Genomic DNA, 14,104 nt, shown 5'->3' on the forward strand with positions numbered 1-14,104 from the left:
GTCTTATGGACTAGTTCTTTAATATTTAAAAAAAAAAATCTTTTTTGCCAGGTGCAGTAGCTCACGCCTGTTATCCCAGCACTTTGGGAGGCCAAGGCAGGTGAATCACCTGAGGTCAGGAGTTCAAGACCAGCCTGGCTAACATGGTGAAACCCCATCTCTACTGAAAATACAAAAAATTAGCCGGGCGTGGTGGCGTGTGCCTGTAGTCCCAGCTACCCTGGAGGCTGAGGCAGGAGAATCTCTTGTACCTGGGATGTAGAGGTTGCAGTGAGCTGAGATCATGCCATTGCACTCCAGCCTGGGTGACAGAGTGTCTGCGCCTGGCCACTGCCCCCAGCCTCTTTTTATTTTTATCCCTCTATCATGTTAGAAGTTTTTCTCAGGTGGCTGATGGTCATTGGTTATATGCTTGTATTTGAGAGTGGGAGACTAAAGACCAGCCTGGCCAACATGGTGCAACCCCATCTCTTCAAAAAATACAAAAATTAGCTGGGTATGGTGGTGCACGCCTGTAATCCCAGCTACTCAGGAGGCTGAGGCAGGAGAATCACTTGAACCCGAGAGCTGGAGGTTGCAGTGAAGCCGAGATTGCGCCACTGCACTCCAGCCTGGGCAACAGAGCACGACTCCGTCTCAAAAATAAATAAATAAAAATGATAATAAAAAATAAAGAGCACCCTAATGGTATGGGGTTGACTCTATCTTGGAGTGATCTGCTGGATCATTTCCTTAGGGAATCCCAACCTCAGTATCTTGTCATCTGTCTTCTTGGGCTGGTCAGTAGGGTCTTCTCATTTTCTGCAGCTTGCAGTGGTCCCTGGTGGTCCAGAAACAGGAAAGGAAATAGTTTTATTATGGCAGCCCTGCTCTCAGCTATACCTGCTGTCCCACAGACCATAGATCCTTTCTGAATTGTCTTCTGAGAAGAAACCTCTAAGCATCTCTCAGGGCATGGAGTGGGCAGGTGCTCAGCTGTGAATATATGCAGGGGGCTCAGGAACTTGAGATTCTAATCATGTCTTAAACAGAATATAAACCTGCCTTTGGGTTTTTGGTGGGGAGTGGGTTTGGTACCTCCTCAATCCATGCTTCCTGTCAGTGGCGGGGAGCTAGTGCAGCCAGTTTCTGAGCCTTTGAGGAATTTTAAAGCATAATTTGGGCTGAATCTTGGATTTCTCTATTTGCTAGCTTAGGATTCAGCTCTCTTGGATCTGCTAAACCAGTTTGCTCACCCATCATCTTTTCAGCTTCTAAAAGTCCAATACTGTTTTCTCTTCTCCTGATAGCTTTATTTTTATGTTATATATCTTTTTAAAATGTTCTTACTGTCATTTTAGTGGGGTTTCAAGAGGAAGTAATAGTAAATGCATGCATTTAATCTACCATCTTTAATTGAATCTTTTTAAACATTTACACTAACAGAGAACCTATGCCATTATTATTGTTTAGCGAAATTCTCCCTGTGTGAAAGATGAGAACATAAGGATAACAAGGCCCCTTTGTACAGCAGTTTGATTCTTGCAGAGAGTGGGAGCCTGCATTGCCTCATCTAGCCAGCAAGGCCACAGACCCTTAGCAGCCTGGCTTTATTAAGTCAGGCTGTATCTTATTGCGCTTGTGTGTTTTTAAGATCATTTATGACCTTTTGAGTTTATTTGTAATTCTGCATAGATTCCGTTCTTCCCTTACTGTTGGATTCAAGGGATTCTTTTAGCAGGGTGACCTTGTGTCTCAGGATACTTAACTTCAGATTTTATGATTTGGGGTTTCATGCCTCTGTTTATGCAGCTGTCTCTCAGCGCTGTTTGTGTGTCAGTCATACCAAATTTTGCTCTTTCAGCTTCTGCCTTTTACATGGAACACTTTGATTTTTTCTGAGCTGTGATTATTCAGTATGATTCGTCTCAGATTGCGCTGAGAGGCGGCACATGTGGTTCAGTTTTGTCTTTTGGGTCTAGTGGTTCTGTTCATTTCAGAATAACTTACTCTTAAGGACTGAATGTTTGTGGCCCCCCTCCCCTCCCAAGTTCACAGGTTGAGGTCCTAACTCCCAGCGTGGCTATATTTGGAGATGGGGTTTCAAAGGAAGCAACTGGGATTAAATGAGGTTATAAGGGTAAGCCCTGATGTAATAGGATCAGTGTCTTTATAAGAAGAGACATCAGGGCTGGGTGCAGTGGCTCATGCCTATGATCCTAGCATTTTGGGAGATCAAGGTGGGAGGATCACTTGAGGCCAGGAGTTCAAGAGCAGCCTGGGCAAAATAGCTAGACCCTTTCTCTACAGAAAATTTAAAAATTAGTTGAGCATGGTGACATGTACCTGTAATCTCATCTACGCAGGAGGCTGAGGTGGGAGGATGGCTTGAGCCCACAAGATTGAGGCTGCAGTGTGTAATAGTTGCACCACTGCACTCCAGCCTGGGTGACAGAGTGAGAACCTATCTCTTAAAAAAAAAAAAAAAAAAAGGAAGAAGAAGAGACATGAGAGGGCCCAAGTCACTTGCTCACTCACTTTCCGTGTACATGTACCAAGAAAAGGCCATGTGGGAAAGAGCAAGAAGACAGCCACCTTCAAGACAGGAAGAGAGCCCTCACCAAAAACTGAGCCAGAACCTTGGAATTCCAGCCTCCAGAACTGTGAGAAAAGAATTTTCTGTTGTTTCAGTCCCCCACACTATGGTATTTTGTTACGGCAGCCTGAGCTAATACTCCTACTTTGTCCTGCATTTACTTGGTCTTCCAGTTAGTTTTTTTAGACTTTGGGAATCAGAGCAGTCAGTTGTCAGATTTTAGCTTACAATTGTCCTACCTGTGCAACTGAAATTTCTTCCATTTTAAACCAGAGCAGAGTTTTAGAGTCAAAAGAAACCAGATCTTTTAGTGCAGAAGCTTTCACACTGCATTAGAAGTGAGGAAGTTGGTTTTGTGAGTTGCAGCCAGCAGTTCTCTTATGAAGTGCATTGCCTGCAGTTTTGTGAAAGTTGTATTCCCAGCTTGTGTGTGTATATTTGCGTGTACTAGATTGAGATATAAAGTATATTTTTGACTGTAGGTATGGTAAAAAAAAAAAAATTTAAGTCCATTGTATTGCTCAAACTAATCCTTTACTCTCTCTTAGAACACCCATGGCAAATGATCATGTTAGAGTTTGAGGGTGAAGGAGCATCAGGATTATGAACCAGAGGGGTCAGACTTCAGACCTAGAAATCGAAACACCAAAGGGACACAAATAGGGAAGAAGGGAGTATGGTCATCTCTGTCTTTCAGCAAGCAACACTGGGATCCCGAAAAAGACTCCTCTGTGGGGCCAAGCTTGTGTGATTTATCACACCTGTCCCTGTACTCCCCAAGTGCCTCGTACATAACCTCACCTGCTATACATGCTATGTTGTATTATAATTATTTTCTAAATGTATGTAACTGGGCCAAGTCCATAGTTGGCCCAGTTGGCCCATGTTGATGGATGGATCATGATTTTTGGCCTCATTTTATTGTCATGCATGTTGAATTACATGTTATTGTCATGTCAGTCACCCCAGGCTCAGTCAAGGGTGAGTGTCATGCCTCTGTCATGAATACACAGTGAAGCAGTCCCTTCTATTCTATGGAGCCAGTAGCAGCAAAATCCCATCACGTCTCAAGATGTCAGTAGAACGGGTGGAATTTTGATTCTTTGTATGGTCTTCTAGCTTTGTTAAGAGGTGAGGAAGGGCTGGGTGCAGTGGCTCATGCCTGTTATCCCAGCACTTTGGGAGGCTGAGATGGGCGGATCACAAGGTCAGGAGATCGAGACCATCCTGGCTAACTCTGTAAAACACTGTGTCTACTAAAAATACAAAAAAAATTAGCCAGGTGTGGTGGCGGGTGCCTGTAGTCCCAGCTACTTGGGAGGCTGAGGCAGGAGAATGGCGAGAACCCGGGAGGTGGAGCTTGCAGTGAGCTGAGATAGCACCACTGCACTCCAGCCTGGGAGACAGAGTGAGACTCTGTCTCAAAAAAAAAAAAAAAAAAAAAGAAAAGAAAAGAGGTGAGAGAAAGACTGGGCCCTCGCATGTCCTGGGTGACGGCATATGTTGTTAATTCCTATATTCACAGAGCCAGCAGGCTTGGTGGGGTGGAATGCAGGAGGAAACTGCAGGGACCATTATAGTGTCTGCGGAAGTTCAAGACAGTGAGGTCCTGTGGCCAGAAAACTGACAGAAATTGTCTAACATGGGAACTCTCTCACTGCAACCGAACTAACAGGATTTAGGAAGACTTCCCAGAGCAAAGGATGAAGGACATATGAGTTAGACAGAGGGAACAGCTTGGGCGTCACGTGAGAGGACCACAGCTCACCAAGAGATGCAGATTTGATACTCAGACTTTACATTCAGGATCATAGGAATCAATTCTGCTGTCGGCACAGTCTCAGGCCGTCTGTGGGAAGTTGAGAGAAGCCACAGCTGGAATCAGAAGGTCAATTGGCTGGAAGACAGTGGCTGTGGCCCAGAGGAAGGGCCTGCGTGACCAAGTCACGCCACTGGTGGCAGAAGTGCTGCCAAGGGAGAATCGATGGAGGTGGTGTGAGGGGCCAGGGAAAAGGAGGTCACCTTTGACTCTGCAGTTTCGAGGCTCAGTGCCTGGGAATGATAGTGATTGCCTCCACAACAGTAGACAACACTTCAGGGACAGTCTGTCTTGGGAGAGAGAATGATGGTGAGATATAAATTTTACATCTTGGGTTGTAGAGTTCACAGGGCCCTTGAGGCACCATTTCCATGAATGGTCTTATTGCAAGAAAATTTCTTCTAATTCATAGAGTAATTAAACTTTTCCACATATTCAGCATTTTCCCCCTAGAAAGCTCTTAGCTAGTGGGTAAAAAATCAGATGTCATTTAAATTCAGCATATTTTAATATTCTAAATTCAGGAACCTATGTATTTTCTTTCTTTTTTTTGTGGCTAGAACAGGAAATTGTTCCTTAGTTCATTTTAGTTCATTGGAGTTTTCTTATTTTTATTTTTGAGATGGAATTTCATTCACGTCACTGAGGCTAGAGTGCAGTGGCACAGTCTCAGCTCACTGCAACCTCCACCTCCCAGGTTCAAGTGATTCTCCTGCCTCAGCCTCCCGAGTAGCTGGGATTACATGCACACACCACCACGCCCGGCTAATTTTTGTATTTTTAGTAGAGATGGGGTTTTACCATGTTGACCAAGCTAGTCTTGAACGCCTGACCTCAGGCGATCCACCTGCCTTGGCCTTTGAAAGTGCTGGGATGACAGGCATGAGCCACCGTGCCTGGCCATTAGTCGAAGTTTTTAAAAAGACAGTGGCATGGGCGGGCGTGGTGTCTCACGCCTATAATCCCAGCACTTTGGGAGTCCAAGGCCGGTGGATCACGAGGTTAGGAGATCGAGACCATCCTGGCTAACACGGTGAAACCCTGTCTCTACTAAAAATACAAAAAATTAGCCAGGTGTGCTGGCGGGAGCCAGTAGTCCCAGCTACTCGGGAGGCTGAGGCAGGAGAATGGCATGAACGCAGGAGGCAGAGCTTGCACTGAGCCGAGATCAGGCCACTACACTCCAGCCTGGGCTACAGAGTGAGACTCTGTCTCAAAAAAAAAAAAAAAAAGACAGTGGCATGACAAGTACTTGTCTGTTTATGAGTCAGGTATCAGCGCATTAGTTAATACATTTACACAAATGAATGCCAAACAAATGCTTTGAATTAAAAGCCTTCACAGTTCAATTAGTATTTCCTTCCAAGCCTCTTCAACTTTCTTTCTGTTTTCTTCATTCCAGGTCATTATTCCACTGTGACTTTTGAGAAGCAATTTTCTTAAGAGAATACAAATTGGATTATCCCCTCTTACTGAATTGAAATTCTTCAGGCTTTCCACTAATGAGATATTGTATCCACGTTAGGCCAGAAAAGCTAGTTTGAGTCATTTAGTTAGCATGTTTGAATTAGAAGTTATTGATGAAACCTTCACTAATAACTCAAGCCAAGTTGAGTCTAAAAAGGATTCCACGAGGTGCTGTTAACACAGCCTTGAAAATTTGTAACCGATCAAAAGCAGCAACAGCAGGAATTAGAATGAGTTTGAATTAGTCACATGGTAACACGGAAACATTTAACCCTGTGTCAGCGGGACTGCTTGAGATAAACTTGACTTGTCTTCCGGGCCCAGCAAAACTGCAGGCCCAAGGGAAAGGAAGCTCTCCTGTGATTGTAGCGCATCTTGCTTTGATAGGAAGTCATGTCTGGAACATGGAAGAGGTTTTTTTGTGTTTGTTTTTGTTTTTGTTTTCTTGACATGATAGGGAGAAAAGATCAGACTTGTTCATGATTTTTAAAAACATTCATTTTTTTTTTTTCTAGGGATGTTTTTACTTCTGACTTGACACACTTTTTTCTTTCCAGTTTAAAATTGGTGGTGAATGGTGGACATGGATCAATTATAACCGCTTCCAGGAGCTCATCCAGGAATATGAAGATAGTGGTGGATCAAAAACATTCAGCGCAAAGGATTATATGGCCAGAACTCCTCACTGGGCATTATTTGGTGCCAGTGAAAGAGGCTTTGATCCCAAGGATACAAGACATCAGAGAAAGAACAAATCAAAGGCTATTTCTGGATGTTGAGATTATCTGATTTCAAGGTACTGAAGGACAAAAACTTGGATGGCCTCAAAAGGTTCTTGAACACCACTGTGATTCTCCAAGGACGAATTACATAAATTATACTTTCATACAAAGGAGACGATAAGGCAGTAAACACGGGGACACGGGGGACAGCGTCCACACTCAGAGGGCCTGGGCCACAGCCCCGATGTTTCTTTTCAGAACTCAGCCACTTTCCTGATTTTACTTCTAAGAGGAAAATTATTTTGGGGAGGAACTACACAGTCGTGATTAGAATTTAACTGATGGTTTTGTATTATAACTTGTAAGACCTGCCAGAATGCTAGTCCCGAGAGTGTCAGACAAGGAAGAAATCCCTGGGCCTCTTCCCCTTACCCGGCCCTTAGATTTCATGGAGCAGCCACTTAGCATTGAATTGCACTACCCTGAGCTAAACGTGTCTGTGCTTTCTAAGATAAGAGCTTGATCCCTTTCTTCTGTCTTAAGACAGCACCTCCTGAAAAGAATCGAAGTTGTCACAACTCTCAATTATTTTTTAAATACTGCATAGAGTGAGTTTTGGTTTATTACCAACCCTTCCCAGAATTGTGTTGGATCTAAAACTACTAGATCTCATCCCATTCCCATGTAAATTACCACAGACCGCAGTACCGGGGCTGGAGCGGAGTGAGGCTGTCTGCTGTAAGAGGAGTGGCCATGTGAGGGCATGGAGTCGTTAGTCTCACAAACACACTTTGGACTAAAGAGGATCATTTCTTTTTGTTCAGGAGGTCACTGTCCGGGCCTCTCATATCACGACCAGATGGCGGGTCTCCATCTTCTTTCACTCCTGTGGCCCTGTCTGCTTTACACAATCTGTTCTTTAAGGTTCAGGTGTTTTCAAGTTGGAAAGATCATAAATATTCAAAATTGTTTTCAAGTTAGCAAGTTCTTTTAACAGTCTTTTATGCAAAAATTGAATTAATAAAATAATCTTTTGTAAAGACTTGCAGCATGAGTTTTTTTAAATTTTCTGATTATTGTGGCTACATATTAGGTGTATATATGGGGGTACATGGGATGTTTTCATACAAGCATGCATGCGTAATAATCACATCATGGAGAATGGGGTCTCCATCCCCACAAGCATTTATCCTTTGTGCTAAAACCAATCCAATTATACTCTTTTAGTTATTTTTTATTTTTATTTATTTATTTATTTTGAGACAGAGTCTCACTGTCACCCAGACTGGAGTGCAGTGGTGTAATCTTGGCTCACTGTTACTTCTGCCTCCCGGGTTCAATTGATTCTCCTGCCTCAGCCTCCCGAATAGCTGGGATTACAGGCATGCACCACCATGCCTGGCTAATTTTTGCATTTTTAGTAGAGATGGGATTTCACCATGTTGGCCAGGCTGGTCTCGAACTCCTGACCTCAGGTGATCCTCCTGCCTCAGCTTCCCAAAGTGCTAGGATTACAGGCATGAGCCACCACTCCCGGCCAGTCCTGCAGTTCTAAACCCTGTTAGACCCACCTTTTGTAACTCTATCCTCTATTCTATGCTGAATTAAAATTCATAGATATATAATCTGCCTACCCAGTTGAAAACTGGACACCTTTTTTTTTTTCTTTTTTTTTTTGGCAACAGGGTCTTGCTCTGTTGCTGAAGCCGGAGTGCAGTAGCACAATCACGGCTCACTGCAGCCTCAAATCTCCTGGGCCCAAGCAGTCCTCCCACCTCAGCCTCCTGCGTAGCTGGGACTGCAGGCGTACACCACTAAGCTCAGCTAAATTTTTTTGATGTTTTTTGTAGACACAGGGTCTCACTATGTTGCCCAGGCTGGTCTTGAACTCCTGAACTTGAGAGATCCTCCCACCTTAACCTCTCATAGTAGCTAGGATTACAGGCATGAGCCACCACACCTGGCCACCATACTTATTTCTCTTTCCTTTTTTTTCTTTTTTTTTTGAGATGGAGTCTTGCTCTGTTGCCCAGGCTGGAGTGCAGTGGCGTGATCGCAGCTCACTGCAAGCTCCACCTCCTAAGTTCAAGCGATTCTCCTGCCTCAGCCTCCCGAGTAGCTGGGACTACAGGTGCCCACCACCACGCCTGGCTAATTTTTGTATTTTTAGTAGAGCCGGGGTTTCACCATATTGGCCAGGCTGGTCTCGAACTCCTGACCTTGTGATCCGCCCGCCTCGGCCTCCCAAAGTGCTGGGATTACAGCCGGGAGCCACTGCACCCACCCCCACCATACTTATTTCTAAATGGTAGAATCAAAATACTTTTCTGTATTGTTACATGGATCAGTGACTACAGGAAAGACCAATCGTTTTTCTCTCTGTACTCACACCACTCAATCCTTCACTTCTGACACCAAATTTATGGGGCTTTTTGCTATACCAATCAATTCTCTGACACCAGCCAGGCATCCTACTGTTCAGTTCAATTCTGATGCTAATGAATTAACAAAGACTCCCTGAGTTAAGAGCTCAGTCCCAACGCCCGGCACCACGGCTCACGCCTGTAATCCCAGCACTTTGGGAGGCCCAGGCAGGCGGATTACCTGAGGTCAGGAGTTCGAGACCAGCCTGACCGACATGGTGAAACCCCGTCTCTACTAAAATTACCAAAATTAGCCGGACGTGGTGGTGTGCACCTGTAATCCCAGCTACTCAGGAGGCTGAGGCAGGAGAATGGCTTGAACCCAAGAGGCAGAGGTTGCAGTGAACTGAGATTGCACCACTGCACTCCAGCCTGGGTGACAGAGCAAGACTCTGTCTCAAAAAAAAAAAAAAAAAAAAAAAGCTCAGTCCCACAAGACTGCCCCTCACTTCAGACACTAGTTGCAGGTAGGAGGTCCCCAGGTTACCCACAGCTTCTGTTTGACATGGCCATAAATCAGAGGTTCTTCCTCTGTAAATCAGAGGAACCCCATTCTTAGGTTCAATAATTTGCCAGAGTAGCCCACAGAACCCAAGAAAACAATTCACTTACTATTGCCGATTTATTAGGATTTTTTCTTTTTTGGAAACAGTCTTGCTGCATTGCCCATGCCAGAGTGCAGTGGTACAATCTCAGCTCAGTACAACCTCTGCCTCCTGGGTTCAAGGGATTCTTATGCCTCAGCCTCCCAAGTAGCTGGGATTACAGGCATGAACCACCACGCCTGGCTAATTTTTATATTTTTAGTACAGACAGGATTTCACCATGTTGGTCAGGCTGGTCTTGAACTCCTGACCTCAAGTGATCTACCTTCCTCAGCCTTCCAAAGTGCTGGGATTACAGGCTTGAGCCACCGCGCCCAACTTATTAGGATATTTCAAAGGATGCAAATGAACAGGCAGATGAAAAGATACAGAGGGCAAGGTCTGGGAAGATCCTGGGCAGAGAAGCTTCTGTCCCTGGGGAGTTGAGCTGTGCCACCCGCCCAGCATGTTGATGTATTTAGCAGTCTGGAAGCTCCCTATGTGCCATAGTTAGTGGTTGTTACGGAAGCTTCATCATGTAGGCACCCCAGCAGATCGGGGGTGGGGCTGAAAGTTCCAATCTTCTAATCATGTCGGTCCTTCTGGTGGCCAGCCTCCATCCAGGAGCCCACCAAAAGCAAGCCCACTTCATTAGAACAAAAGATGCTCCTGTAACCCAGGACATTCCAAGAGATTTGGAGCTCAATGGCAGGAGCTGGGTCAAAAAGCAAATATGAGGATAAAAGCTGCACCCGTGCTGGGTGCACTCAGGAGATTACAAGGGTTTCAAGAGCTCTGTTCCAGGTACCGAGGACAGAGACTAAATACCAAATGTATATATAAAATTATGTCACAGATGGGATAGTGACAAAGTAGCACAGAAGTGTTATCTTTCTTGAAGTCACTGGGTCTTTTTTTTGAGATGGAGTTTCACTCTGTTGCCCAGGCTGGAGTGCAGTGGTGAGATCTTGGCTCACTGCAACCTCTGCCTTCAGGTTCAAGTGATTCTCCTGCCTCAGCCTCCTGAGTAGCTGGGACTATAGGCATGCGCCACGAACGCCTGGCTAATTTTTGTATTTTTAGTAGAGATGGGGTTTCACCATGTTGGTCAGGCTGGCCTCGAACTCCTGACCTCAAGTGATCCACCCGCCTTGACCTCCCAGAGTGCTGGGATTACAGGTGTGAGCCACTGCGATTGGCCCAAGTCACCAGGTCTTTGAGAACATTTTTTGTTTTTAAATTTTCTTTAACAGATGGGGTCTCACTCTGTCACCCAGGCTGGAGTGCAGCGGTGCAATCATTGCTCACTGCAGCCTCAAACTCCTGGGCTCAAGCAATCCTCCCACCTCAGTCTCTTGAGTAGCTGGGACCACCAGCACATGCCACCATGCCTAATTTTTCAATTTTTTGTAGAGATGGGGTCTTGCTGTGTTACCCAATCTGGTCTTGAACTCCTGGCCTCAAGCAATTCTACCATCTTAGACTCCCAAAGCACTGGGATTATAGGTGTGAACCACCATGCCTGGTCCCCGCCACATCTTTCAGCTTCTGTTCAGTCCCCTGTTCTGCTGACTTAATGCAACAGACAGGGCCAGGTGGTCCAAGTCAGTGAAGCAGGGTCTTACTGAGACACAGATGTGTTAGTGGTCACTGAAGAGAGATGGAAAAAGTCTTTCAAGTAGGATGAAGTGTTTGTTAGAAAGTAAGAGCTTATGCTAAGGAGCCCACAGATGGGCTCTTATACAGGAGAGTTAACAAAGCATCCAGTTGTTGGAAAGCAACTCGGAGGCTGCCCTAAGGAGTGAGGAAGGAGGCAGAGCATGCAGGACTTTGTGCTACTCCTCAACCTCTTTTCAACCACACAGGTCTGCTTTTCTTTTTTATGAACTGAAGTCCTGCTTAAGATTTTTTTTTTTTTTTTTTTTTTTTTTGAGACAGTCTTGCTCTGCCACCTAGGCTGGAGTGCAGTGGTGTGATCTCAGCTCACTGCAACCTCTGCATCCCGGGTTCAAGTGATTCTCTGCCTCAGCCTCCTGATTAGCTGAGATTTCAGGCACAAATCACCATGCCTGGTGAATTTTTGTATTTTTGGTAGAGATGGCGGGGTGGGAGGGGGGGGGGGGGGTCTCACCATGTTGGCCAGGCTAGTCTCGAACTCCTGACCTCAAGTGATCCGCCCACCTCAGCCTCCCAAAGTGCTATGATTACAAGTGTGAGCCACCATGAGGGGCCTCAAGATTTAAATTGAACAAAGATATTTTATTGTTTCAAAGAAAAAAAAAAGCAAACCTCTTACCTACAGAATGAACCCTCCTGATTCCATTAACTTTTTTTTTTTTTTTTTTTGAGACAGAGTCTCGCTCTGTCGCCCAGGCTGGAGTGCAGTGGCACAATCTCAGCTCACTGCAAGCTCCGCCTCCCGGGTTCACGTCATTGTCCTGCCTCAGCCTCCCCAGTAGCTGGGACCACAGGCACCCACCACCACGCCTGGCTAATTTTTTGTATTTTTAGTAGAGATGGGGTTTCACTGTGTTATCCCGGATGGTCTCAATCTCCTGACCTCGTGATCTCAATCTCCTGATTCTCATTGATAGATGAGTGTTTTTCTTTCATCCCAGAAAATATTGATGTATTGATTCATATTTAAAATAACAGCACTTTAAAGCCCAGTTCACAGTCACAACAGAACATTTGAAATGTCTAAGGAAAATACAATGCAATCTACATGAAAACATTCAGTAAGTTTGCTGAACAGTATAAAAGTGGGAGAGAATGGGAAACCTGAATGTTCTAAGAAGGTGATCTGTTGGCAAAATAACATCCCAAGTTCTATCAGAATTTCTTTTTGGAGCTTAAGAAAATGATTCTAACATTCAACTGAAAAATTAGCCAAACAGACAATAGTTAAGAAATTTTAGAAAAAATAACTATTAAGTGAAAGTTGGTTTATATTAAAATATGCTACCTAAATAATTAAAATGAAATGAGATCAGTTCCAAAACGGCAGAGTGGGGGCCTCAGTGAATTCTGTCTCCCTCTAAAACAATGAAAATATGCGCAATACATCTAAAATAAACCAATTTTAGAATTCTGATAATAAACTGGAATTTCACCACAAACTGAAAATCATCTATCAAATGAACTTCAGTAAAATTAGCAGTTGACTTCTCAGCAGAAAACATGGATGCCAGAAGAGAGGATGAAATAGATGGTTAGCCAAAAATGTTCTATCTAGTTAAACCCTTTTTCAGAATTAATGGAGAAATGAAGACATTGCCAGATAAACAAAGAATTTGTCATTAGCAAACCTTCCCAAAAGAAGTACTAAAGGGAGTTTTTTCAGGCTTTAATGAAAGGACACCAGATTTTTTTTTTTTTTTTTGAGACAGAGTCTCACTCTGTCACCCAGGCTGCAGTGCAGTGGCGCGACCTCGGCTCACTACAACCTCTGCCTACCAGGTTCAAGCGATTCTCCTGCCTCAACCTCCTGAGTAGCTGAGATTACAGGCACGCGCCACCACGCCCGACTAATTTTTGTATTTTTAGTACAGACAGGGTTTCGGCATGTTGGCCAGGCTGGTCTCAAACTGCTGACCTCAGGTGATCCACCCGACTCGGCCTCCCAAAGTGCTGGGATTACAGGCATGAGCCACTGCGCCCGACCAGAACACCAGACATTAACTTGCATCCAGATGAAGAAATAAAGAGCAGAGGTAAGGGTAACTATGTAGGTATGGTGAAAGACAATATAAACAGTTTTGTTTGTAAATTTTCTGTTTTAAAGGACAGCTGCCTAAAGCAATAATTACAAAACTGTGTTGATGGGCTTATAATATATAGAGATGTAATTTGTATGATAATAATAGCACAAGGGAGTGAGGAGAGAATAAAGGTATATTGGAGTGACTCTTGACTGCCACTATTGAAATTAAGTGGATATGAATCCAAAAGAGATTGTTTTAAGATATTAATTGTAATCCCCAGGCTAACCACTAAGAGAATACATTTAAAATACATATGGCAAAGGAAATAACAAAGGAATTTTAAAAGATACAATGGAAAATGTCTGTTGATTACAAAAGATGACAGTAATGGAGGAATAGAACGGCATAATCATAAGACACTAAAAAAAGAAGTAGCAAAAATTGCAGACATTACTTCTACCTTATAGGTAACTATAGCATGTGGATGGATTAAACACCCCAATCAAAAGACAGAGATGGAAGAATGGATTAACTATGTTCATTGCAGCACTATTTGCCATAGCAAACCACATGGAATTAGCCTAGATGCCCATCAACAGTGGATTGGATGAAGAAAATGTGGTGGCCACGCATGGTAGCTCATGTCTGTAATCCCAGCACTTTGGGAGGCTGAGGCAGGTGGATCACCTGAGGTCAGGAGTTCAAGACCACCTGGCCAACATGGTAAAACCGCATCTCTACTAAAAATACAAAAATTCACCAGGCGTTGTGGTAGGCACCTGTAATCCCAGCTACTCAGGAAGCTAAGGC

General features: G+C 44.2%; 1 protein-coding gene across 6 annotated transcripts in view; it reads left to right on the top strand.

Annotated features, from left to right (window-relative positions):
* LOC101126070 (S-adenosyl-L-methionine-dependent tRNA 4-demethylwyosine synthase TYW1) overlaps positions 1–13,258 on the top strand; it is a 248,972-nt gene extending 235,714 nt beyond the window's left edge. For 4 of the 6 annotated variants that reach the window (XM_055346954.2, XM_055346958.1, XM_063708128.1 and 1 more), the window contains one exon: positions 6,419–7,625. In XM_055346954.2, coding sequence (XP_055202929.1) covers positions 6,419–6,640 — 222 coding nt within the window. In that variant the 3' untranslated portion in view covers positions 6,641–7,625. Of the gene's footprint in view, positions 1–6,376; positions 7,626–13,136 lie in introns of those variants that run through there. The other 2 variants (XM_055346956.2, XM_055346957.1) reach the window with 2 other exon arrangements.
* Positions 13,259–14,104: the final 846 nt, after the last annotated feature.

Source organism: Gorilla gorilla, chromosome 6 (genome assembly GCF_029281585.2).
Source record: "Gorilla gorilla gorilla isolate KB3781 chromosome 6, NHGRI_mGorGor1-v2.1_pri, whole genome shotgun sequence".
In the NCBI taxonomy this organism is placed as follows: Eukaryota; Metazoa; Chordata; class Mammalia; order Primates; family Hominidae; genus Gorilla; species Gorilla gorilla.